Below are 25,791 nucleotides of genomic sequence, written 5' to 3'. Positions count from 1 at the left end.
AGGAAGGAAGAAAGGGGAGAAATATTGCTTCCTCGAGTAATATGGTAGATACCGACAGGAATTTGTCCTCAGAGACGTTGTAAACTTTTAGAAGACTGCAGAAACTTTTGCTTTTGCCTTTTTAAGGCCTCCCACCAGTCAAATAGCTTTAAAACAAACTTTAAGGGTTCTTTATTAAATTGCTGCTCAGAGCTAGGAGAGACAGATGTGACACATGCAAATTAAGATCATATGTGACTCTTTAGGACTGGATCATCGCCCCCGAAGGCTACGCCGCCAACTACTGTGATGGAGAATGTTCCTTCCCCCTGAATGGACACATGAATGCCACCAACCACGCCATCGTGCAAACGCTGGTAGGACTGTCTCACTCTGCTTGATGCTTATGTACATTTGTGTATTTCAGATGAAATCCCTGCTGCTTTGTTGTCAGTAAAATTGAAAACAAGTGACTGATATGTTTAAATCTGGTCTCAAATTTGCAATTGGATTTAGGTCTGGACTTTGACTGGGCCATTCTAACACATAAAATTGAAAGCGTTCCACATGTTTAGGGTCATTGTCACAAGTTAACAAATAGTTTTTTGTTTTGTTTTTGTTTAAGATTCTTCCAACTCTGAGCGTTTTTTAAAATTTTTATGTTGTTGTGCTTTCTTAAGAAAAAACATTCCCGCAGCATGACGCTTCCACTTCCATGTTCCAACTTTACAGAAAGCTTACGGGGTTAAATAACGCACTGAATTCAAATGCACGTCACGATTTCTAGATTTTGGTTCTGAAGACGTTTTGAAAATGACGTGTCACTTTCGACTCACACACTGCAGTACTATGTGTTGTAAGGTGGGGATATTTAAAACATTCAAAGGGTGGGAAGCTATGTGAAAGCATCTAAAATGGGCAAAGAGAAAACTTTCATATACTCAAAACATGAAGTTTGAAATTTGCCGAAATTTTACAGTCCAGTGGTACATCTTCTTACGGTTTTCACTTCTTTTAGTAAATTAAATCATCATTTGCCAACTGGTTTTTAGATCTAATAAGGTGTCGTTGTCTGATATTAAAATTAACTTGACACCCAGAAGTCTCTCTTTGTCGCAGAACAGTGTCATCAACAGTTCTGCGACATCTACATGTGAGCTTAAGGATGTGCTCCAGTAGAAACAGTGTCGTCACTAAAGCATTTCCCATGTCTCCAGGTGCACCTGATGAACCCGGAGAATGTGCCGAAGCCTTGCTGCGCCCCCACCAAGCTCCACGCCATCTCCGTCCTCTTCTTCGACGACAACTCCAACGTCATCCTGAAGAAGTACAAGAACATGGTGGTACGCGCCTGTGGCTGCCACTGACACCAGTGAGGACTGGTTGTACGCCGACGGACAAGGCTGACCTCAGTTGGACTCCAGTTGTTTTTTTTTGTTTGTTTTTTTCGAGCCTGGAAGGTAGAAGCATTTAGTTCAATAATCACAAACCGAAACTATTAACATGTCGACGACGAGGACGGGGATCGATACCAGACTGAGATTTACGGCGTCGTTGTTAGCGTCACACTCCAGACTTCACTATCACGGACTTTGTGTGTCTAAGAAGAGTGTTTAGTTTGTATGTCGTGTGTTTATTGAATCGTAAGAAGGCCTGACGCGTCAATCCTCGCCGAGAGGCCGTAACCGATCTGTTGATGGACTAGACAGACTGCTGCTTTCATTCCCCGTCTCCTCTCTGACGGAAACCACAGAGGGATCAAATCTGAGGAGGCGTACGAAAGATCAGTTTTCCCTGCGACCGACCCGAACACCTACTCACCCGACGCAAAACCCGCATCATCGAGGCGAGAATAAACGAGGCCAGTTGCAACTTTACAGCAAATGCCAACTGATGCATCTGTCAGTACATTCGTATTTATCCTTTTTTTTTTTTTTCCTACTGTATTTTCCTCGCAAGCCATATTTACTTTCCCCAAAATATAATTTGGACTCAACCGAAGTGACCGCATTCTGTTTTAGCAGCACGCTCCTCCAAATAATGCTCTCTGTGTCAATATTTGCCGGTCTCAGGCTGACATGCAGTTCTCTGGGGCCAGTTTAATCCTACCCATGTTGTGGCCAAACTCGTGTTTTTCTACAAAAAGGACAGAAATTCAGCCCCTTTCGCCCCCCCCCATGACATGCCGCAAATGGTCATTTCTGTTTAGCTGCACTCGCAAAGCTCACAAACACGTCCAACCCCTTTACAAGAGATTGTGGAAAAACATTTGCAGAGACTAAAACGGTCCGTATGACGAGTTCTTTTTCTTCTGTGACCCTGAGAGCGACATTATGCTCAGATTTAGCTGCAGCGTCTTCCCATCTGAGCCTCAAATAACGTGGAATATTTAAAAGAACATATCTGAATGAGAGAGAGAGAGAGAGAAAAAACTTGTATCCGTACCAATCAAAATACCTTTTGTGCCTAACCGATCTTAAATATTATATACCTCTGGAAAGCTGCTGTTTACATTTGTGATCCTGTTAAGACTGTTTTTTTTTCTGTAAATACGTGTACATTTTCAGCTTATTTATTGCACCTTTTATTGAAAAAGAAAATACCACATTAAAGCGAGAAATAAAAAAAAAAATACAAACATGTTTTTGGCAAAATTTATTATGAAATCTTATGTTACAACTTTCCACTTTTGTTTTTTTTTTTTTCGTACAAAACTTGTGGATAGGGAACAAATATGGCCCATTGAAAAACTAAACATATATAGTTGTGTCGCTGGACGTCTTTAGACCATGTGTTGCTTATAAAGAAAAAACAAAACAACCTGATAAAACTGTTGCCTTTTGCCCGTTTGTGAACCTGTGTTGGACCATAAAACCCATCTTGCATCACACAAGACATTTTTCACGTAGCCAGTCGAGAGCATAAACACTGAACACAGGCAGGTTGGACAATCCATAAAAAATGTTTTAAATTTTCTAAAACTAGAGATTTTTTTTAAAAAGAGAATTAAGTAAAATAAATTCAGTAAGTTCACTTTACTGAAAAAAAATGTAGTTGGTGCAAGTTCAGCTTTACTTTTCAACCAGACTAGTCAGGTTCTTGTGTTATTGTCATTTAATAAACTATTCATATTTATACCAGGGACATTCAATGATGCTTCAATCAATGCAAAAATCAGTGATAAAGAAATAAATGCAGATGGTCCTGATCTGCAATTCACTTAGTTTGATAAAAACATAAACAAACTGCATTTGGATGTTCTTTGTTTTTTTAAAAAAAGAGGCAAACTAAAAATACAATTGCAAAATTAATTACTTGAAACTTCAAAAGTCAAAAGACGTCACGTATACATTTCGCATGAAACGAAGCTCATTATTAGAGCTTTTTGTATTTAGTGAAGTGTAAACAATCTGGTCCTCGTCCACGGCTCAGGTTACCGTCTCAACTACAATCTTGTGTGAGTGACATTATTCTGGTCCACTTATTTTCCCTGAGAGTTGCATCAGATAGGCTATCAACAGATATACATGATGTACCTTTAAAATAACCCTCAACCTCACAGAGACGTCACAACTTTTACAACTCAGGAGTCACAGCGTCATAACAGCAGAGGTTTATAATTTTAGTAGGAGGGAAAGGGAACCCACAGGAGTCAGAAAACAAAAAAAAACAACAAGATTTTTAATGAACAGTTCCCAATGCATATCAGTTCATTTGGGGTACAACTTGGTACAGTTGTCAGTTATTGGACCAGTGCTTGCAGAGATTTACAAATGTAAGATTTCAGCACGAGAGATTCATAAAAAACAGTACATTTCAAACACATTTATTCTGTCTGTAAATACAAAAAAAAAAAAACAAAAAAAAAAAAACAAAGAAAAAAAAACGAGACCCAGATGATGACATCAGTCTGTCGCTGGCTTAACTCCTTCCTGAAGGAAATCCGACTTGGCAGCTGCAGGACAGAGACTCTTGTCCAGCTGGCCAGATAACAGGAGACTCCAGGTATAGAGGTGTTGCTTCCTACAGCTCGTCTCTCGCCTGCCTCATCACGAAGCTGTGCAGGCTCTCCAGGTCCCGCCCCCCGTGATGCTCATCACCCTGCGCCCCGGCTCTAAAAATGACCAGCGTTGGGTAACCCCGCACCTAAGAAAACAAATCAGGACTACATCAGGTTTGATTAGCCTTAGCAACAGCCAGTTTGAGTGAAGCTTAAGCTGCAGAGTTACTCTAGACAAGTCTGGGTTGTGTGGGGCAGGATCAGGCAGGTGTAAAAGACGAAAACATTAACTTCAGTGAACTTCTAAAGCACACTCGGACTTGAGAAAACAGAGTTAAACCTACAGAATACTTGTTGCACAGTGTGCGCTCGACGGTGCAGTCCACTTTGGCGATCTTGACATCGGTGAGACCAGGAAACTCCTTCTTGGAAAGGTCGTCCCAAGTTGGAGCGAGATTCTTGCAGTGACCACACCTGCACAGCAGGAAGACGAGAGTTGTGCCATTTTAATCAAGAACTGATATGCATTGGGAACTTAAAATAATGCTGAATAATCAAAAATTATTCAGCATTATATTTATTTGTCATTTTAAAACTATGCAAGAAAAAAAAGACAGTCCCTTTTTTTTTATATATATATAAATTATTCATCAGTTTTTTTCTTATTTATTTGGGATTTTATGAGAACAGCAGAGTAGCACATGCAAAAAATATCTGAAGTGTTTTGTCTGTATTCACCTCTGACACCTCTACGTTAAACCCAACATGGTAAATAAAAATTGACCTGATAAAATAAATGAACTCATTTTAAAGCAGAAGTGGAACAAGGAACTTTGTAGCCTACGTGCACAGCAGCAATAAAAATATCTAGAGACTTCAGAATCTGATTAAGATGCAATTAGAAATTGATTATATCGTCATATAGAAGTACTATTAAAATATCCACACGGTCATTTGTTCCTACAGAGGCGATCTTACCATGGAGCGTAGAATTTGACGAAGGTGAAGCCCTTCGCTACCGTTTCGTCAAAGTTGCTCTCGGTGAGGATCAACACGTCGGACTGCAAACACAGAACGGCATACTTGCACTTTATGGGTGTAAGGAAAATTAATCATGATCGCTGGCAGTTGCAACTAAGACTTTTATGCAGGCAAACATCTTCTGCTTTTGTTAAGTTTCTAACGTTCTTAGTAGATAGTAGTATGGGAAATAAAACCAAACAAACCTGATGAAGAATCTTTACTAATCTACTGTCGACTAAAGTAGTAAGAACTACTTTCTTACTGTACCGGCTGTCAAACTCGAGGCTCATAACATTAGCTTACAATTCCTTTAATAGTCAACGGGATCACGCTTTGTCATATCAATTTATTTTTAACAATAACGTGCTGTAAAATCCCACTGTGTAATTTGAAACAACGTTTGTAAAGTGCCTCGAGGCCTTTGTTGCGAACTGGCACCTTTTATATAAGCAAAATGAACTGAGTCGCTGTTTTGATACCATGAGATTTCTTTACAAGATACGGTCACACCCAAAGAAATTCAGAACAGAACACTAAAGTATTTGTTTCTATACGTGGTATGTGCGCCCGCTGTACACACCCACCTTTACCTCCTCGTCTGCTGGCTCATCAGTGGGAATCTCGTTTGATTTCTGCTCCTCGGCTGCGTCCTCCTTCTGCTCTGCAGAGAGCGCAGCCTTCAGCTGGTTGTCTGCAAATTCTTTGAACGAGTCCAGGTCTCTCTTCCCTTTGTATTGCTCTATCTTAATAAAACAAATAAGAGCAGGAGAATTATCACACGGACACACACACACCATCTGTCCGCACTGCAGCCTGCTCCCAAACCTTTTGTCCGTTGTGGAAGAACAGTAGTGTTGGGTATCCTCTGACACCGTTCTCGGAGCACACCTCGTAGTGCTGTGTGCAGTCCACCTGGGTCACAGGCAAATTACCAGCACTCAAACAGGAGTGACAGAAAACCAAACACTGGCACCTGCATTGTTTCTGACCCTCCCATGCAAACGAGCAACACCTCATGTGATTAGCAACCTGTTCTGTCACACAAATCAACTGACTGTGCAAAGGGACTTTGGTCTAAGGAGAGGAGATAGCGCACAACTAGATCCCTGCAACATCGGTAGAAGTTGAACATTTAAAGCAAAACATTAAGCTTGTAAAGTGTGGATATCGTCTAAGACCGTTTTCAACAGGGATGACGCCCTCAGCCCACCTTTCCTATCTTTACGTCGTCGGCGTGCTCGAAGCTGGAGGCCAGCTGCTCCCAGGTCGGCGCCATGGCTTTGCAGTGGCCGCACCAGGGTGCAAAGAACTTAATAAAATGAGAACCTGGAAATGAAACACAGAAGCCGTTGCAAGAAATGAATATAAATAAAAAAAAATAAATAAAAAAAAAATAAGTTGCCTTGATTCAAGATTTATACTTTTAGTAACATAAACTCATTTCTTTATGCACACAGCATTACCTGCTATAAAAAGCATACCCAGCCTGCAGGGCTTATACAACCAGGTATGCTACTTTATAGCTCAAATTATTGCTTCGCTGTTGCCAGGATGCAGAGCTACAAGCAATAACCAGACGGCAAAAGGTGCCCGTGTCATATCCAAACAGGAAATCATTTGTTTTTATTTTTAACGGCGATTCTTGAGCTTCGGTGGAGCTTAGGAACCGTCCTCTCATTGAGAGTTTATTATTGTCCAGTCCAAAAACATGAGGCGACACTACATAAAGTTTTTTTTTTTAAAGTTGTTACTTTATCCTGATATTCAAAGCAAAGCAATAAGCTATTTTAGTTACTTAATGACAGATGCAGAATCACATCTTGGTGTGGACGAAAACTGAAAAAGTATTCAAATATGGAACAAGAGTGAAACTTCTACAGCCGGATACAGCTGCGACTGCAATAAAAAAAAAAAAAAAAAAATGCAATTACCCAGTAACTAGTGAGACTAATGAAGCTTCACATTTACCTTTGGATATGTGTTCCTTAAAGTTAGCTGCAGTGAGCTCATACATGCCCTGTTTGGGCTCTGGGGCCTTAAGGGGCTCCTGCTCACTTACTGGTTCCTGGAGAACAGAAGTGGATAGAAACCTTTAATTCACAAAACGCCGCTTTTGAGGCCGATTACTGAGTGAATGAAACTCACTGAAGGCTCCTCCTGGAGTGTCTTCAGCATCCACGTCTCCAAGGACTGCAGATCTCTTGGTCCCTGGTACTTCACTGCTTCTTGGTCTGGCTTAAACAACTTTAGTCTACACATAAACACACAAAATAATGCTTTAAATAGCACACAATTCAAATGAATAAAATTGGTTATTAAACCGCATAGTCAGTAATTATTTAGAGTTGGTTGTGTTTCTGCTGCGTTTGCAGGTGTAGAGGGCCGTCAGCAGCAGGATTAGGGTTTAGACGAAGATTTCTGGCAGAATATTTAACTACATTTGGGTCAATGTGTCACCAATTTCAATGAATAACGGTTATGTTATGTGCTAACATAAGTGGTGCAGTGAATTTACCATTTCACAGTCAGATCTTATGAGTCACATTTTTAGCCATGAATTGAAAAATTAGCAAGATTCACTTCTGTTATGAATGAATGCTGAAATACATTATAATTTGCAGTTGTTTTTTTTTTCTCAAGCTGACAAACTTTCCTGACTATGCATCTCTCTGTGGCGTTTAGGGAAGATGCTTCTCTTACTTACGTAGGGTATCCTCTGACGCCGTGCTCGCTGGAACAGAACTTGGTGTTCTGGACGCAGTCCACTTTCACCACATATACAGGAGGATCATCCATGCCGTTGTATTTGTCTGCCAGTTCATTCCATGCAGGCTGCAGTCTCTGGCAATGGCCGCACCTGGACATAAAGTGATAAAAATGGGTTATTGGACACGTTTGCATTCTCTTAAAAAAATTCCAGGTTTTACGTTGCTAAAATGTTTACAGCTCACGTGGATTGTTCAAAAACTTATTCTGGTTTTGTTGGAAAGATGTGAAACTTGGAAAAAGTATGGATATATCCGAGTCACAATCGGTCTCTGCGGATGTTCATATCCTCCTTGGAGACGCTGAATGGCAGCAGAAGTATTTCAGTGAAGGATTTAAAGTATTTGACAGAGTTCCACCAAAATACCAGAGAAAAATCTGCGATTTTCACTTCATGAGATTCAATTTAAAAATGTCTAGAAAACAAGCACAAGAGGAACTTTTAAAACGTGTTTGCTCTATTGATGTTATTTTCCAGGAAGACCAAAGAAAATGTATTTTGATTTTGTACTTTCTCTTTCATTACAGAGGAGTTAGACAACATGAAAAGTATAATGTTTTTTTCCTTACTATACTCTGGTCCATAATCTCTGTAGGACCGCGGACCGCAGTTTTGAAGCCGCTCACATAACAGTGAATCAGTGCGTGCCACGTAAGCAAAGCTATCTCCTTATAACTTTGAAAACTTCACCTACGTGATGCAAAAACAACGACGAGAACTGTAGTTTAGGACTTTTTACCTGAAAATGCTGAACATTATTTCAGCTGCCTGAAGTATGTGACGTTATGACACAGAGGGCTAACTGTAAATCTGATAAACCGCTATTTGGCTATGCTAATCTAGCCTAGCATCTAAGCTAACAGAGTTAACTGTCTTTAGCGGGTGGGCTACGTAGCTTAGTAGCTTGCCAGCCAGTTTACCGGTAAACTGTTACCACAACAATACGGGAGGTTTTCTGCACTTATAAGAGTTGGCAAGGAGAGAGAGATGTCATAACCGACTAATCTGTCAACCGTCGTTCAAAAACACTCATTTTCTGCACTTACCATGGTGCGTAAAACATGACAAAGTGGGGTGCAGTTGGCACCGCCTCGGTGAACATCTCTACAGTGTATGTGTGCTTGGCATGCTCCTCTTCTTCTGCATCAGCGTCGCAAAACACAACAGCAAATAGTAACGTAAAAGACAGTAAACACGAAGTAAATGCTGTGCAAGTCAGTGCAGAGGCCATGGTGAATCTCGGCTGGAGAACGGTGTCCCTGCTGGTACAAAAAGGACCGACTTTCGCCAAAACACGCCCCTTTACAGACTCTCTCTAAAGGGGCAGTATTATGTAAAATCAACTTTTCATCGTGTTATTAACTCATCAGAAACATATCTGAAGTGCTGCCTTGACTCTTTTATGCATGTTTGAAAAATCCTTTAATCTCCAGTCATTCAGGGTTACAAAACGCTTGGTCTCACCAAGTGATGTATTTTCCACTCAGCTCTTCCTCAGAGGTGCAGTCTCCAAGCTGAGCTTTTGCCTCACAGAGCACTGAGCTCCTTCAGACTAGCGACAGCAGCTCTTAGCAAACACCAGGTGGAACTGCATCTACTCACCTCATCATATGAGCTACTTCTCAGTGCAACTAAAGCTTAATGCAGAAATACGTTGTTGTGATGACGTGCTGAAAGCGGAGGAAAATTGCAAAGTCAAATTTTTTAAAGTCATATTTGGTATATGCAGCATTTTTATAACAACTGAAAGTAATATATTTACTTGCTTGTGCTATAAAATGACATTATGTGCCTGGAAAATACATAATACTGTCCCTTTAAATGCAACATTTACACTAGTTCAATTAGAAGCAGCATTAACTTCTTCAATGATTTGAGCTGCATAGTTTGCCTTTTGCATGAGACCATAACGGCCATCCTTCACCACTAAAGTGCATCAATAAGACCTGGCCATCCATGACTCTGTCACCGGTTCCCCCCACAATTCAGAAAAATCAGTGTCAGTGTTGTCACAACCTGTGCTGAGCTAAGGAAATTAAGATTTTTGTTGGCATTTTTGTGTTATAAAGCTAAAAGCTGAATGATCCAAGATATACAGTCCTATGCTTCATGGAGGCTCTGGGTTCACCTTTGGTTCTAAGAAGTTCCTGCATGGGAACAAAATATTCCTTATATGGACGGCACCTTGCAAAAGTCTTTAGCCACCTCGCCTTTCTCATATTAATCTTCCAGGGCCAGACTATGCTTAAAAATATATTCAGGATTTCCTAAGTCTTACAAAGTCCTTTTTTTAAACATGAGTTTTTTTCCCCCTCTTGCTTTTACTTAGAGACTATAATCAGGACCAATAAATTTGCTTATAATTTAAGATGCATTTAGAAGTTTTCCCCCTTAAAGTAGTGTGAGGAAATGTCAAAAGTGGTTACTTGCAAATAGTCCTATAAATTCTTGCTGACTGCACATTGGCAGACTCCTGAACTTTCCTTCTCGCCTTAATCTTTCAAAAACAAATTGTCAACACTTAACGCAAGTGATGTAACCGGTGTGAATCTATTAGGGCAACAATAAACAGACGGTATATTGTGAAAATAAACAACGTCAGGTTTCTGTCTTACCTGTTCAAACGTGGCTCCCCCAGCTCAGGAGGAACATCACTGTCGCTTAGAATGACAGACGGGCCGTTAGTTTTCTGCACCAGCCGTCACACGCATGAGTCAGAGTTGCCTCCTCGTCACTGCTACAAATGATGCTTTAAAATTACGATGCGACTCATGGCAGCTGGAGCCTGGCGGAGTGGCGACAGTGCTTATAAATCACGCACCTTTTCCCACAGGGAAGTGTGTTTGTGTGTGTCTGAGCAAAGTACCTGCTGGCCTGTTGGACTGACAGCTCCTTGGAAAGTCCACACCTCTTTTAATGTAGTCATGATTTCATGAAACCAAAAGGGGGGAGGGAGTTGGTGTGTGTGAGGGGAGCTGCAGTCTTCAAACTAAAAGTTTCATGTTTTTTTTTTTTTATGGCATTTTCTCATTCATTAACATCTTGTGTCTTGGACCAACAAGTGAAGTCGGGCGAGCTCTGACTTTATGTCCAGGCATAAATCCTTTATTTAAACTAATTTTTGGTTTGCTTCTCTAAACAGAAGAGACTAAGCAGCTGCCATTTTAAAGAGGTTACATCCCTTTAATATATATATTAAAAAAAGCATGCACAAAATCACATGCTTTCATTTATTACATGCACAAATTCACAAGAACATACATATTTATACTAATCAACCTCAGACGTGCTGATGTTGGCTTATTTCCACACATAAAAATCAGCTCCACATGCTGACTCTCCTCTCTCACACACGTTCCAAGCTGCAGGAGTGTGAGACGTAGCTTCACAAGCTTGAAATACCTCAGAATGCCACAGTGCAGTAAGGTGCGCGGTGTAGGAAGTCATGGGTGTTTATCTGGATTTTAATGTTATTAATAACGAAGTTCTTTTGTGTTGGCAGCAATTCGTCTTGCATTTCCATATATGCATGAGACTGGCACTCGGCTAAAATATTCATTCAGATGAGCAGAAAATATTACAAATAGCAGCTGTTATGATGTTAATTCCACTGGCATATATAAAAGTTTCTGCTGACTCACAGTAGCAGCGTCAGTTCAGACATGATCGGAAATGCAAAATCGTTATCTTGTTTCATTTTTGCCCTGTGTCATTTCCTACATCCAGGTAGAGCTGTGAAGTAATTTTATCAGTCTGACACGCCTGAAATTAGTGTTGTCTTTCTCTAGCAATTTTTACTTTCATAGAAAATTGTGCCACTGTAATTACTTTGAATCAAAATGCAAAACACAGTTTTCAAATGTTGGATGAGAAAGAATGTCCAGGGAAGCTCCTGAACTGTTTGCATTTGAGGAACTCTTTACTGAATCAAGTCACCTCCACTGCAGAGCTTGCTCAAAATCTGCAGCTGGTACATTTGGGTAACAGTCTTTAGACAAGACAAGCAACAAAGTGGACATTTTGTCCAAAAAAATACATTAAGAAGAGATTCAGATCAGATAAAAATGATAGGAGATACTAGGATGGTTAACACAAAACTGCTGCAAAGTTGTTCAAATTGATTCTTTCTAATTTTGAATGAAGGTTATGACTGATGTTTTGGACAATTGGCCGTAAAACCCCTTAAATCTCAACTTGTGCTGAATAAAACAAAGCAGAAATTTACTTCCAGTATGATAGAACAAATTTTATAAGGTATGAGGGAACAAGGATCAACACTGCATATTGACTGTATTAAATTTAAGACATTTGCAAATTTTTACCAAAATTTTTTTTTACTATGGTATGTTCTTCAGCATACCACAGAGACATTGAAATGATTAACACTGAAAACAGTCTAGCCGGCACCTCAACAGTCTTGTTTGAATTTGCAAATTTTCTGCACCTATTACGTTGGAAGGATGGAAATGTCCCGTAGACGTCTCTTTTCTTGTCCAACACAGTCCAATTAGAGAACGTGTGGAAAACTCCGGGGCTGCAGTCTACATTAGAAACCAACTTTTGCACTGCCATCTTTTAAAAGAGACATTCCCATAACTCAGCTATGCCTAAGTGAAAGCTGGCGGTGGCTTTATTTTAACAGACCAGCCCCTAAATGCTGACACTCCATCTAACTTTGGAGAAAAAGCACGGTGTAATCCATTAAATGTCAAACTTCTTCAAAATGTTTCAACACCTGCTTGTGTCATTAAGTGAGAATACAAACTGAGAGCCGCCTGGACTTTTTTTTTTTCTTCAGACGACTTGGAAAAGTGTTTTTGACTGTTATGACTGCTTGTATATTATATTCCTGCCCTGATTTAGTCCTCTGCTCTGACACAAAGGTGCTGGTCCGATGGGAGCTCCCGCCCACTTAAAGTTTATTTGGGCTCTTATGTAAAAAATATTGCCTTGCCCCCCGTTTGAGTCAGACCGTTCCTTACATTCCAGTCTGAGACTGCACAGTAAAACACAAATATCACACACGCAGTCAATTGGAGGTTTAAATCATGTGAGATTATTCCCTCCTATCTTTTTACATGATAAATAACCCGAGTCCCCCAAAGTGGCTCTATTGTTCCCACAGCAAGCCCACATTCACACCCCACTATTTAGTCTCAGCATGTCTTATGGCTGTGGTAAGTACGGCCAGAGTGTCACTGACATATTTTACATTTGACCTGCTACAGAGGAGGTCACATAGTTGCGGGTGTCTACTGGTTACCCATTGTTGGTATCAAGGCACCATGCCAGGCCAACCAGAGCTTGGGGTAATGGGAAAAGGAAAGACGAATGGACTCCAGGGAACCGAGGCCATTATGTTTGTTTTCTTCATGGCCTGAAGTTCTCAGCTGAAGGTGCAGGAGCCGGCAGGCGGTAAACGGGGCGAAAGCGAGAACCGAAAGAGAGCAACTTGTCGAGGAGAAGGATAATTTGGTTTTAAGTATCTGAGGCGATGGAGTGTTCACTATGGAAATGTCCTGAGTGGTTCATATTGAAAGATTATGTTGATGCCATTCTCTGATTGGTGTGGAGCCAAAAAGTAACAAACGATCCTTTGACCTTGTTACTATGAAAGCCAGTCTGTTGAACAACCTTCAGTGTCTGTGCCTATGTCAGTTTTCGGTGGGTGTCCATGTCCGCGCAGGTTTGGTTTTTCCATTTTTGAACGGTGGATTGAAAAACCCCCTGAGAGCTCTCCAACGCTTGGGAAATTGTTTTATAACCTGGTTTAAACATCTCCAAGTCTTGCAACACCACCCAGCATGTGTCTTTGTGCCGTAATGCTGTTTTCCCGCATTTTTGAACATCACACTGTCCAAAGTCAGCAGTGTTTCCAGTAGCAACACAAGAATCATAGCCGTACCATAACCAGGACTCAGGATGTGACCAGCAGAGGTGAACCGATCTCTTTTCCAGACAGCTGAAAGCCATTGCAACAAGCACCTGTTCTACACACACACACACACACACAAAGGGAAAGGGCTTTTCCACTGGACTGAATCACTCCAATAAAAAATAAAACATAAAAGCATGGAAAAAAGAGAAAACCTTGTGTCCTCATCTGGGTGGCTACGAAGCGGATGGTGGGTGTAGGAAAGTGACAAGTGGATAAAGCATAACAGAGAAAATGCAAAGTGAAATAAAGTTACTGTATATTTAAGGGAAATTGAAAAAAGAGGTGGGAAAGCAGCTAAACCAGAAAAAAAAAATATGCAGAGAAGAATGTGAGACGTTTAAGAGGGTGCTGAGGTTCTACCGCTACGCCTTTAAAGTACAACATGGAAGATTTCCAAAACGTTGACATACTTTAAGAGTTCGCTGCCATTTAATCGGCAACTGGCCACGTTACTTTCGGTCCTGCTTGCGTCTCGCTCTTTGCATTTGTCCAGATCGCAGTTTGAGCTTTCACTCCTTCCTGTCTGTGCCATGAAAGAACCGACACGTCGTCGCACTTTGACGCATATTCACAGCAGCCACTCAAGGAGAGACACTGTAGGTGGGGACAGAAGCTGCCTCTGCTTGCGCTTCACAGACACTTGTAGGTTTTAGAGCTTTCTTTGTCAGAGACCCGCTTCCTGCTGGGAAAACCATCAGGGGGAACCGACCAAAATGTGAAAGAGGCTTTGAAGAGGCAGAAAAACAGAAGAAAAAGGCTGGAAGAACAGAGATTGGATGTACTTTCATGGGTATATTTGTATTTGAAAAAAAAAACAACAAAACAAACAAACAAACAAACAAAAAAACTTAAAACAAAAACAAAACAACAAAAACCCCCATCAAAATGAATTATGTAAACTTCTTCTCGCATAATCCGATATTACAAATTAATTCTTCACATTTATTTACAGAACAGGCAAAGATAAAACTGTAAAATAAGTGAGTCAATTAATGTTTTCATCAATTGAACACAGACATTTCTAAAGATAGCCAACCTTTAATTTATGCACGTCTGTTTAGCGGGGAAAACCCATGCTTTACTCAATCAGAGCATTAGAGCATTATAGATAATCAATCAATCGATTGACCAACCGACCGACTGACAGAGCAATCGATCAATCGATCGATCAACAAGGCAGTTCAAAGTGCTCTAATTAAAAAAACACCAAAATAAAGAGTCAGAACAACATCATGCAGACACCAGTTGAGAAACCAGGAACAAACATCACATTTTGTCGAGTGCCATCATGAAGATCATCAATACACGTCATCCATGTTGATCGATGTTCCAGTGAATGTGGGTCAAAAGCAACTCTACCCTGGTGGGATTTTAGCTTTGATTTAAAGGAGCTCAGTGTTTCGGCTGTTTTGCAGTTTTCTGGAAGGTTGTTCCAGATTTGTGCGGCACAGAAGCTGAATGCCGCCTTTCCATGCATCCCCAGAACCAGAACCAGCAGACCTGAGTGATTGGACTTATCAGTGTTCATTAAGCACCTTTTCAAGTAATGATCCATTGTTTCACACCAGAGCCACTTGGATTTCTCTGCTTGCTAAAGAGCCTAATCTTAATCTAATCTTGACCAAAGCATAAACGTTAAAAAACTTCCCAGAAGCTTCTAGTTTGCTTTTGTGATGTTGGGACAGAGAAAGATGTTGCTAGGTTGCAGTTCATTAATCTACTCTTTCAAAGCAAATAACGCGACAAGGTCCTACCTGTTCCATATCAGATCCTGATGGTGAGCGAGAGCTTCTGAAGCAGAAAACAGGCCTTCCTTCTGGGAGTCAATGCGATGCATGATGTTTTGTTCCAGAAAAAGAAAATGCTGGGACTTCTCCTGCAACCACAACGCATCCAAATATTTCTGACAGCCCACAAATCAGGCAGCTGCCATGTAGGCCTGAAGCTACAGCACTCTGAAGTGAAACTCAAGCAGACAATATTTCACGTGAGGCGAGCCATAAATGTCATCAATAACCAGCGAGGCTACTTTTTGCCTTGGTAAAAGTCATGCGTAAGAACTGACGTTTTATTCGTTTTGGATTAGGAGCAACACATGTTAAAGGTGCGTGCCGTGCTGTCGTTGCAGAGAGGTTCGTTTTGATTTTGTCATCTTTTTTCTTTTTCTTTTTCAAAAAAAGAAAATGTAAGTAAAAAAATAAAGTCATTACAGATGCTGTCACCTAGTCGCTGCGCTCCTGCTGGCTCTCATGGAAAATCTCAAAAAGGGGCCCAGCCTCGTTGAGGTCAGGCCGACATTACCAGCGTGTTGTGGCCAAGTCACAAAACAGATGTTTACTGTTTTTGTGAGCCGGATTTTTCTCTCCGCCTCGACAGTGACCCAGGGCCCAGGCTGTCCGGTTTAAGAGAGCGCTGGCGTTTGAGGGGACAGACGGGGTCACGATGCAGAAAAGCAGGCGATAATGTTTTACTGTAAACGTGGGGCCGACTGAAAGCATGTTTCTGACGTGGGAGAGTTTATGACTCTGACAGGTGCTTGGGTTCATCCACGATTCAGGCGGCTGGTGTGATAAAGCGATCAGATGGATCACACGTTGGAAAATCGGGGCTGTGTGCGATCTCGTCCTGAATGTGTCACCCTGCGGGAGCAGTGAACGGGCTTGTGAGAGGGTTTTTTTTGTGTGTGCGTGTGTTTTGCTGTGTAGGCTGCAGCTTCGGAGAGTCTGCAGAGACAGTTACGGAGACGGTAAAGGTCTCTCCACAGAAGCCATTAAGCTGTGCGTCTGTTAGAATGATGTGTTTTCCTTGGCTGCGGGGCAGCAGCAGGTGCTGGGAGGACCAGCTTGGAGCCTCTGCTGCTGACCTGCTTTGAAGTTGCAGCCCAGGAACCAGTCTTCCTCTTTTTGTGTCTTTCTCTTCCATCTCCTTTTTGTTGTCATCCTTTTTCCACAACTTTGTTCCTCCCGCTCACTTCCTTTCTCTCCCCCTCTCTATATTTTACATGCTGCTATAAGGCTTACATTTTTTTCCACTATTCCTTCAGTTTGATTTTACCCTTCATAACATTACCAAGTTCCACTTTTACTCTTTATATGTTTTCAGAAAAGTCTTTCTACTTAAACCTTCTGCTCCTTTTCTATATCCCTCCTAGCAGCTAGCTGCAGCTGCTAAGCATCCAGATCCGTTCAGGGTGCGTAGCAGCCTTTAAATTCTTGCATTAAAAAAGATTTCTGGAAGAGAAGTGCCAGGAAGATTCCAACAGAGACATGTTTCCATTTCTTCTAACCTTGGTTTGTCTGGGGCCTTAAGCAGAATATAATTTAGGGGCCCCTCATCAGCACAACCAACAACGTTTCAGTACAGATTTGCTGGAATCTTTACATCTTGTCAAATAAATCTTAAACTTAAATATTGATTAAAATAGTAAACTTTTTTTTTTTTTTAGCTTAATAGTATTCTTATTGTCAATAAACAAACGTTAATGTTCTGGCTCTCATAGAAAATCTAAAAAGTTGATGTTCAACCATTGATGGAGGGCCCCAAAGGACTGGGGACTAAGCAGCCGCTTAGTTTGTTTATGACTTGGGCTGGCTCTGCTCTAAACTCAGTTTGCAGCACAAGCAAGTTGCTGCAAACTTATGCAGCAATTTCCTTCCAGAAGGATGACAGAGAAACGAGACTGAAAACCGAAAACCTGTGCTCAACTTAGTTAATGTGGGAGCATGATTATTTACATACAGCACCCTCATAACATGCTGTCTCTGCGTATAATGTGTAAAAAAACAAAACGAAACAAACAAAAAAAGTGCACCAGCATATTCTTACACTAAAATTTTGTAAAAATAATAAGTTACCTCAAGTACGTTCAATCTGTTTTGAAACATTTCTTTGTAAAGAAATGGGCTGCTGGGAATTTTTTTTTTATATACAGTACAGACCAAAAGTTTGGACACACTTTCTAATTGAATTCAATGAGAAGGTGTGTCCAAATTTTGGTCTGTACTGTATATATGTATATATATTCTTTACAGATTGTTATTTTTTAAAAATAATTTCACATTGAAAAGCAAATTTCAATATCAGACAAAAATACCTGGAGTAAATAAAAAGATAAAGTTTTCAAAAAAAGAAAAAAAGGGAGAAAGGGAGAAAACTATTTTTAAGTAAACAAAACAAAACAAAACAAAACAAAACGAAACAAAGAAAAAAACAGCCATAACATTCATTGCTCTACAAGGGCATCTTACTGACTGACCAGCGTTAAGCTGAGTGCCCTCCCTTCCCCTGCATCCTTCCCCCTCAGCCTCAAGGTAAAGCCATTATGCCTGAAACGATGGAGCAGCGAAGGCAGAAGCCCACTTGGGTTCAGAGACACAGGGGAGGTAAAGCATGAAAAGAAAAAGCCAAGCGCTGTCCACAGCCCGCGAGGAGCGTTGCCTTTTATTTAAGGAGCCCACTCCCAGACATTCCTTTGCCAAGAAGTGGGGCCTCCCTGGAGAAAGCCAGGATGAGAGGCTGAACTCGCATTCAGATGGGGGGGGGGTTCAGAGACTTGAGGTACACAGAATCTCACACAGTCTCTGCAGAAGTGAAAAAGCAAAAAATAAAATAAAATGAAAAAATAAAAAACCATCACACACACACACACAGCGATGCCCACACCTTGTTCATCCACCTCCTTTGCCTTTCATTGTTCTGTCAGTCAGGATGGTTTTCTTTGCTGCAGTCCACAGCAGGGAGTTTCTGTTTCATGAATGGTCACAGACTTGTAAAAGAACAACTGATTGATTTATTGGGCTGGAGGGGGCAGAGGGTAGGTGGGGTATTAAGAGCTCCTTGGAGATCTCAATATGAAATTCCAGTTCAACTACAACTCAAAATGGCACAAAAAGGGCACTGACGCTTAGCTTTGAGATGTAGCCTCTATGTTTTCTTCCCATTTAAGTTAAAAATTAGACTAAATTTGAAGATCTTGACTTTTACTCTCATGCTTACAGCCCGTTCAGACATCTGTGTCATTCGAGCTGCATCGTATTTGTTTAGACTTGACCAGTTCACTTAGATCCTCGTATGAAATCACCCCCTGCAAGCTCACTTATGGATCTTGCTGAAAGGTTTGCATTAGGACAACATTCAAAAGCACATGTCAGGAGACGGATTATCTCGTCACCCAAATGGATTTAAGGTGACAGTACTGTGGGGCCAATTTGTAAAGAATTTTGGCTGCAAACATCACATCCAAATCTGGAGACCACATGTTGTGACGTCTCACAAAGACCCGCAGCTGAATTTATAGACCCTCTTTACTTTTATAGCTTCATTTCATAGAACATTTACAGTGCTAAAACAAAAAAAAGAAAAAAAAAAATCATCTGTGGATGCAGCTAAACTTTAAACATATCGCTCACTGAATGATACAGACAAAAGGTATGCTTTGAAAAGTGCCTGCGTTTTTTTTTTTCTTTCTTTGGAGAACTTCTACTGTAAAATATCTGTTGGTTCAATCAGCGAATATAGGTGGACACCCACTGCATCAAGGCTTTGAATCATTCTTTATACTGTATAATTCTCCTTCCTGTTCCATGATTTCTGTTCTCGAAGTGATCCCCAGGCAATGAGTTATAAATATCTAATCTAAAAAAGCTCAGGCGGAATGGTTTTCCGCAAAAACTGGATCTACTGTAAATCATGCGATGTGCTTCACACTGTGGAGAAATTTAAAAGACAGAAGATGTAAATCAAGACATGGCAGGGGTGGGAGGAAGTTATTTTTAAGTCATCAAGAGGATTAATAGATGAGATTCTTCTTCTTCTTCTTGTTCTTCTTCTCAGTTTGTTTAGCAAAACAAACTTTAGTTTAATAAATGACTTTGAGACATTTATGTCAGTCCACTGATCGGGTTACTCTTTCTCAAATGCAAAGCACAATGTAAAAAAAAAAAAAAAAATTCAAAGAAAACATCTGCGTCTTACATCAAGCACACAAAATAAAAAAAAAATTAAAAAAAAGACAGATCTCCGTTTTGTAAATTACACAAGTTGCCAGATTGATGAAACAGTTAACATCTGCATGCTGGTGACAAATAGGTTCAAAAGAAAGATGTTTTTGCATATTAAATGCTTTCTCTCATTATTCATTCATTCTTGGAGTTGCTGCAGCAAAGTGCTAGTTAGCATTTTAAATTATACACAGATTCTCTGGGACATTTTGAGGGAGACGTGAAAGAAGTTTTGGTTGTCAGTGATGAAACCTGTAATTTCTACTTTTTAAAATCTTTTGTCATTTATTTATATAGAAAAAAATTCTCTTCCATGTCCACAAGTTGTCAAGCACACAGAGAGGTTTTAGATACTTTAAAAGTTAATTGTGTTCATTTATCAGTTTCACTTTTACAAAAAAATAAAAAAATAAATAAAATAAATAAATAAATAAATGATTTCACCCAAAGGAGGATTTTTACCTTTGCAACGGTTTACTAAGTGGACTTACAGGAAATAAGAAGGAGGATTTACATATATTTGTTTATGAAAAATCCATGATGAAAAACTAATTTCCCTGACAGGAGGAAATGCAGGGCATATGGAGAGGCCACAAGTTTCTTGTGCAGTGACATGTCTTGCAAAATGGCAGCAGAAAATTCTGGGACAGGAGTCTCCGCGACGCACAGACCAGCCAATCAGAAGAGGAATCTAGCAAAACCATAGACTTGATAATTGAAGAAAAATGATCACTTGATGTGAACTTGTTTTATGGCATTTGAAAGACAGTGCTTATGCAGGTGTTTAGCATCAACGCTGAAAAAGAAAACATAAACTGATAATCACAACTAGCTACAGGCTGAAAAAACATTTCAGATGGCTCTAAAGAAGTAGATGCTGAACAAACATACATCCAGGATGATTTGTGTTACTAATAACAAATGCCTATTACAACACAATACAGCTGTGCACCGTTTAAAAACGTAATCTCTTGAGATAACAGCTGTCTTCAATTGCAACATTTTTTTTTTTTTTTTTTTGGTCAAGCGGAGATACAATTCCCAAAACATACCTGGCTGATAATGAAAACGAGGAAAAATCAACGGTACAGACGAGGTATGTGGCTGGCGTCGAAGCCAGACATTCCTCAGAGCTCCAGGAATCCAGACGACAACAAGCTCTGCTGCTGCTGGTAGCCACCGGCCGATGACAACCTGCGCTCCACATCGTCTCTGGCCATTGTTTAGTTTGTGATTGACCGAGGAAGGCGTTTGTTGATGCTGGACTCTTATCTGTGTTTCTTGGACTGAGGAGGAAAACGGAGCCGATGCATTACATTGGCCTGTTGAAACGAAGCAGGCGCAAAACATGTTCGGATGTTTTAGGGTTTTAGGCTTAGAAGATGCGAATGAAAAGAGTTGAAAATCGTCTTGGGGTGGCCTCGGGCGATAAGACAAGTTGCTTTTATGTTGCACATTTTGTTGAGTCAGAAAAATTTCAGTGCTCACTAATAAGGAAAGGCTGGCATTTATAGCGAGAGGTGGGATACTTAACATCCAACACTTTTCGTTGAGTCGATTGCTTTTGTATGCCACCCAGTGCTCATTTTTCTAAAGCTGCCACAGTCAGAAAGACTTCAGCATCCATTGCACTCTACCCCCTGGAGAAATATCAATTTCATACCACAGATTTGAGAGCTCTCTCTATGGGTGACTGTTAGCTATTGCCAAAGAATTCATATTACCACAAGCATAGCTATCCGCCCAGGACTCATCACCGACTCCCTGGGGTGTTGTTATGTTGGGTTATTAACTTGAAAGTTCAGCGTTTTTTTCCTTTTTTCTTTTTTTTTTTACTGGCATTTCTGTTTTGTGGCCCTTAGTAATTTAGTAACAGGGGCCCATCAAGCTGCACAAAAGAGAAAAAAGTGAGCATGCAGAGGCTGAAAATTCCCATAAGCCGACAGAAGAAAGAGAGGAAAGTGCCTCCTTTCTTTTTACTGCTCCAAGAAAAAATTGCCGAAAACTTTTTTCCTGATCATCGTTGGAACGAAACTGAAAGGAACCCTTAAAGGATAAAAAATAAAATAGACGGTTTGTGCCAAACTGTTGTCAGTTTCAGCTGAAGTCATCTGCATTATATTTCTTTCTTAGTGGAAGTTCAAACTCCACTGTTGTTTTCTCAGAGGTTTCAGAGAGTTCAAGTTTAGAGAACGTCGAATGCTTGCATTTTAATCCATGCACTCACAAGATGAAAATAATTTAACAGTGGAAACAGAACAAAGGACCTTTTAATTCAGATCTGAATTGCTGGACTTCAAAAGTCAGCAAATCGCTTCAAGACGTTCAGATCCGCAGTCAGAGCAATATTTGAAAAGTCTGGAATAACTGAGGCCATGTTGAATAAAGTCTAGACAACAACACAAGTTTCCCTTGTCACATCACAGACTGAGTCTTATGGGAAGGAAGTTAGAGTATCTCAATCAATCAATCAATCAATCAATCAATCAATCAATCAATCAATCAATCAATCAATCAATCAATCAATCAATCAATCAATCAATCAATCAATCAATCAATCAATCAATCAATCAATCAATCAATCAATCAATCAATCAATCAGACTCTTTATGCACAAGTGCAACGTTGTTCTTTAAATCAGATAAAAGAAAAGCACAATAGAAATCAAAAAACAATGGAAAAAACATAAAATCTTATGAACTAAAGAAGAGATAAACGTTGGACTTAAATGTATGGAAATGTTTCCAAGCTATTATTGTATCTGTCAAATGTAAATATCCAGTGTTCTGAAACAGCTTTTTAAAAAATAAATAAATAAATAAATTTGATGTGAAGGTGGATTACAAACTGGGTCCAGTTAGAACATTCAGAGTTTCTTTAATCTGCTATTATAACAAAAGACAAAAATTTGCGACATTTGGCAGAAGTGTCGCTAAAGAAAAGTATCAATATTCCCACATTCCTCTGCTTTGAGTTTCCATGTTATCAGATATGACTGGTTTGTAGGGAAATACTTTCTACCCGGCATCAGCATGGAGAGACAGGAAAGCTCTCAGTATCTGACCGCTTTCACCGTTGCCCCTTTTATCTGTGTTCCTCGCCTTGCCGAGCTCCAGCTGGGTGCCGCTGTTTCCTTCAGCATTTTTATTGGCACAGTCCACGGCCAGAGAGCAGCGCACTGCCTGCAAAACAGGAAGAGCAGGCCGCTTCCAGACAGAAGACAAGCCGACGCGGTTTCCAGAAACACCAGGCAGCAAGCGGAAGGAAAATGATAGCGCTACATTTCATCTGGTGCCCGTTTGGTGTCTGAACGTGGCTGAGTTTCATCCTAAATGTCGTCCTGAGAGAAAGTTTCTCCCGCTTTGATCACACTTCTCGCTCTCCATATGTGAACTGCCTCTTTCAAGGTTACAAGATTGCGATTCCTGATGCTGTTGCTCACCTTTTTCTTGGCCAGCAATTCTTTGATTGGCGGCTAATATTTTAGTGCCTGTTTCAGTTACTCCAAGCAAAAATAAATGAATAAATAATATAAACAACAAAGTAATTATAATTTTGATGCTAACAATGCTGGGTAACAACACCAACATAATACATCAAGACAGTTTCCCATATTTAGTGTAAACCATTTAATTATACTAAAGTTTGAATTGTTTAATGTTTGGATATTGTATTTATTTAGCAGCATGCTGATATAGATTTTTAAAACAATAATCTTCCTGTGCTAGGTAGTTATTCTCCCAAGTATCTTTTATGATTATCACTGTATCATTGAAAGAAGGGAACTTTATAATAGTATTCAAATTTACTGATTATAACTGCACATGCTTTAAAGCTGACAGATTTGAACTAAGATAGAGGGACAAAAATACATTTCATCTGTGCTACATGGTTTGTATTAGTCTTTACATTACTTTCCACCTAACTCATACGCCATTGGCTGATGAAGACTGCCGTTCATCCTATTTGCTTTACCTGAGAGCAACAAATATATATTTTCCCCCCAGAGTTTCTAAATGCCAGCGTTAAGACCTGTGACTTCTGAATATAAATGGAATGCAAACTAAACTAAGCAAATAAAATCTCACAACCAAAGTTATTTATTCTGAGGAAGTAAATGACAAGAGTGAGAAACATCTTTGTGGCCGTGACTAAAAAAAGTTGGGTGTGAAGCGCAAACAAAACAAAACGCAACAGACACTTGGTTTGATCAGGAAATGAAGCAAATGCTAAGAGATCTTACAAAAGAAACTCGGTCAGACATTTGGTTTCTCGGTTACTTACGTTTTCGATTTATCGAGAAAGTTACCTTTACGTTATTTAATCAGTCACACACACACAGCGACCTTTCCCAATATCAAACTCACATATCTGAAGTCAGCTCACCTAAATGGACACATGTATCAAAAACTCTCTCTCTTACTTTCTTACAACAAACATATGAAATTAGTCCTATAAGTTGACATGAGGTCACATATTAGCTGTCGTTGAGATAACCTAGGTCCATGGTTTTAAGTTCCTCTTGGTCCATTTCCTTTCTGGTGTCTTCAATAAAGACATCCAGTGTCAAAAAAAAAATAGCACAGACTTGTCATGTGTCGTTTCTTCACGACAAAATGAGGAATTGCTGTTGTTTATTGTACAAAAGCGTCAAAGCTAAAGTTGTTGCTGAGATGGAAGTAGGAAACATGATGCACCTGGGTGAATTATTTTACTGTTGCAGAGGAACAAAAAATTTACCGATGCATAGTCGTATGTGCAGTTATAAGTTCGATTTTAATTTCATCAGCCCAAGCATTATATTTTTACTTGACCACATTGTCGCCCATGTGTCTTTTACCAAACTCCAGCGGAGCGTTGATCTGAGTTTCCTTCAACAGTGGTTTTCTCATCGCCACTCTGTCATAAAGCTTTGACGTGTGAAGAGCCTGGGCAGCAGTTGCTGTATGTGGAAACTCGTCCATCTGAGCTGCTGAAGCTTTTAACTCGTTCTGGGTAATAGGTATCCGCCTTTCTCATTACATCTAATGACATCTCCTTGTGAGGATGTAATTAGCCTGATCTAAACTGACTTACACATGAACCACTTTGTTTCCGTTTCTTGATGATTGAGTTCACTGAAATCCAGGGCCTAAGAGATTTTTTTTTTTATCTCCATCCCCTGACTTATACTTTTCAGTATTCGTTTTCTCTGATTTCCTTGGAGTGTTCTTTGCGGTTTTCATGCTGTAATGGTAACCAGGAATACTGATCAACCTGTGAATGGACTTTCCAGACGTGTGGGTCTAAAGTAAAAATAGCGTAATTTTAAAATTTCTTCTTTACAGCCAAACATAATCTTTGTCTTTGTTTAAAGTTCCTGGACACCAGTGAGATATGGAACTCCAATGTTTCATGAAGAAAAGTTATTGTTGGTATTCTGCAGCTGCTAATGGAGATATTATTTGCCACAGCTATCATGAACATGTCAAGTCTAACATTGGAATCCCAAACTTAATATCCAACTCAATTAACTAATGTAAAAGTAGTAAAATTCAAGAAAAAAGATAGTTATTTTAAAGCAGGATAATAAATACAACAAAATTGGATGTTTGAAAGAAAATATGGATTTAGTTTTAGATAACTGCAAAAATTGTGCATAAAATCCTCCACCTAATCCCTGTCTTAATATTCAAACTGTTATAAATGCTCAACGGGCTTCGGTGAGGTAAAAATAAATATTTAATCAAACACACCCTGAAAATCTAATTGTGTACCTGACATCCTTTTTTACAGAAGAGGAAGAAAAGCAGCTGCTGGCTTTTACACAACGCCGGCTTTCAGACCGAGAAGTTGCTCTTTTGATTTTCTGTTCGCCAGGAAATATTTGCATATTTCTTCATTTGAAGCAAATTTGCTTAATTGGATTAGCTCTATATTGATTGGGTAAGAATATCTTTATAACGTACACAGTTTTTGTGACTTTTACAGAAAATTTGTTTTACTTTTGTTTGTAATATTAACTGAACATAGTGTGATTATTCTTACTTGACTTTGTGGTGAGTCTTTACTTTGAAGACTTGACCACTTGAACCTACTCCTAACA

At 39.8% G+C, this 25,791-nt stretch overlaps 2 protein-coding genes across 4 annotated transcripts in view; one reads left to right on the top strand and one right to left on the bottom strand.

Annotated features, from left to right (window-relative positions):
* The window catches only part of bmp6 (bone morphogenetic protein 6), a 52,471-nt gene extending 49,845 nt beyond the window's left edge, over positions 1 to 2,626 (top strand). The window contains exons 6-7 of the mRNA XM_044104165.1: positions 246 to 356; positions 1,197 to 2,626. Coding sequence (XP_043960100.1) covers positions 246 to 356; positions 1,197 to 1,346 — 261 coding nt within the window. The 3' untranslated portion in view covers positions 1,347 to 2,626. The remainder of the gene's footprint in view (positions 1 to 245; positions 357 to 1,196) is intronic.
* A 452-nt stretch (positions 2,627 to 3,078) lies between these two features.
* On the bottom strand, positions 3,079 to 9,042 carry txndc5 (thioredoxin domain containing 5). 3 transcript variants are annotated; one of them, XM_044104166.1, is made up of 10 exons: positions 8,816 to 9,040; positions 7,707 to 7,859; positions 7,148 to 7,253; positions 6,971 to 7,067; positions 6,213 to 6,328; positions 5,828 to 5,914; positions 5,587 to 5,745; positions 4,958 to 5,040; positions 4,324 to 4,453; positions 3,079 to 4,125 (listed from the first exon to the last, which is right to left on the bottom strand). In XM_044104166.1, exons 1-10 carry the CDS (start codon positions 8,998 to 9,000, stop codon positions 4,003 to 4,005), a joined length of 1,239 nt encoding a protein of 412 aa, XP_043960101.1. In that variant the 5' UTR covers positions 9,001 to 9,040; the 3' UTR covers positions 3,079 to 4,002. The 3 variants fall into 3 exon arrangements, with proteins under 3 accessions (XP_043960101.1, XP_043960103.1, XP_043960104.1); XM_044104168.1 differs by having other exon boundaries at positions 3,831 to 4,125; positions 5,593 to 5,745; positions 8,816 to 9,042; XM_044104169.1 differs by lacking the exon at positions 8,816 to 9,040 and adding an exon at positions 7,954 to 8,064 and having other exon boundaries at positions 3,831 to 4,125.
* Between the last annotated feature and the right edge of the window lie 16,749 nt (positions 9,043 to 25,791).

Source organism: Gambusia affinis, linkage group LG21 (genome assembly GCF_019740435.1).
Source record: "Gambusia affinis linkage group LG21, SWU_Gaff_1.0, whole genome shotgun sequence".
NCBI classification, from domain to species: Eukaryota; Metazoa; Chordata; class Actinopteri; order Cyprinodontiformes; family Poeciliidae; genus Gambusia; species Gambusia affinis.
Note: the sequence above shows the minus strand (reverse complement) of the source record. Positions and strands in the feature narration are given on the sequence as shown.

Excerpts from the sequence above, each read along its gene's own strand:
- txndc5 (XM_044104166.1), bottom strand. The coding sequence starts at position 9,000 with ATGGCCTCTGCACTGACTTGCACAGCATTTACTTCGTGTTTACTGTCT. Across the intron at positions 5,041-5,586 it reads CAGCAGACGAGGAGGTAAAG|TCCGACGTGTTGATCCTCAC; the intron begins GTGGGTGTGTAC and ends CTGTGTTTGCAG. Across the intron at positions 4,454-4,957 it reads GTCAAATTCTACGCTCCATG|GTGTGGTCACTGCAAGAATC; the intron begins GTAAGATCGCCT and ends CCTGCTGTGCAG.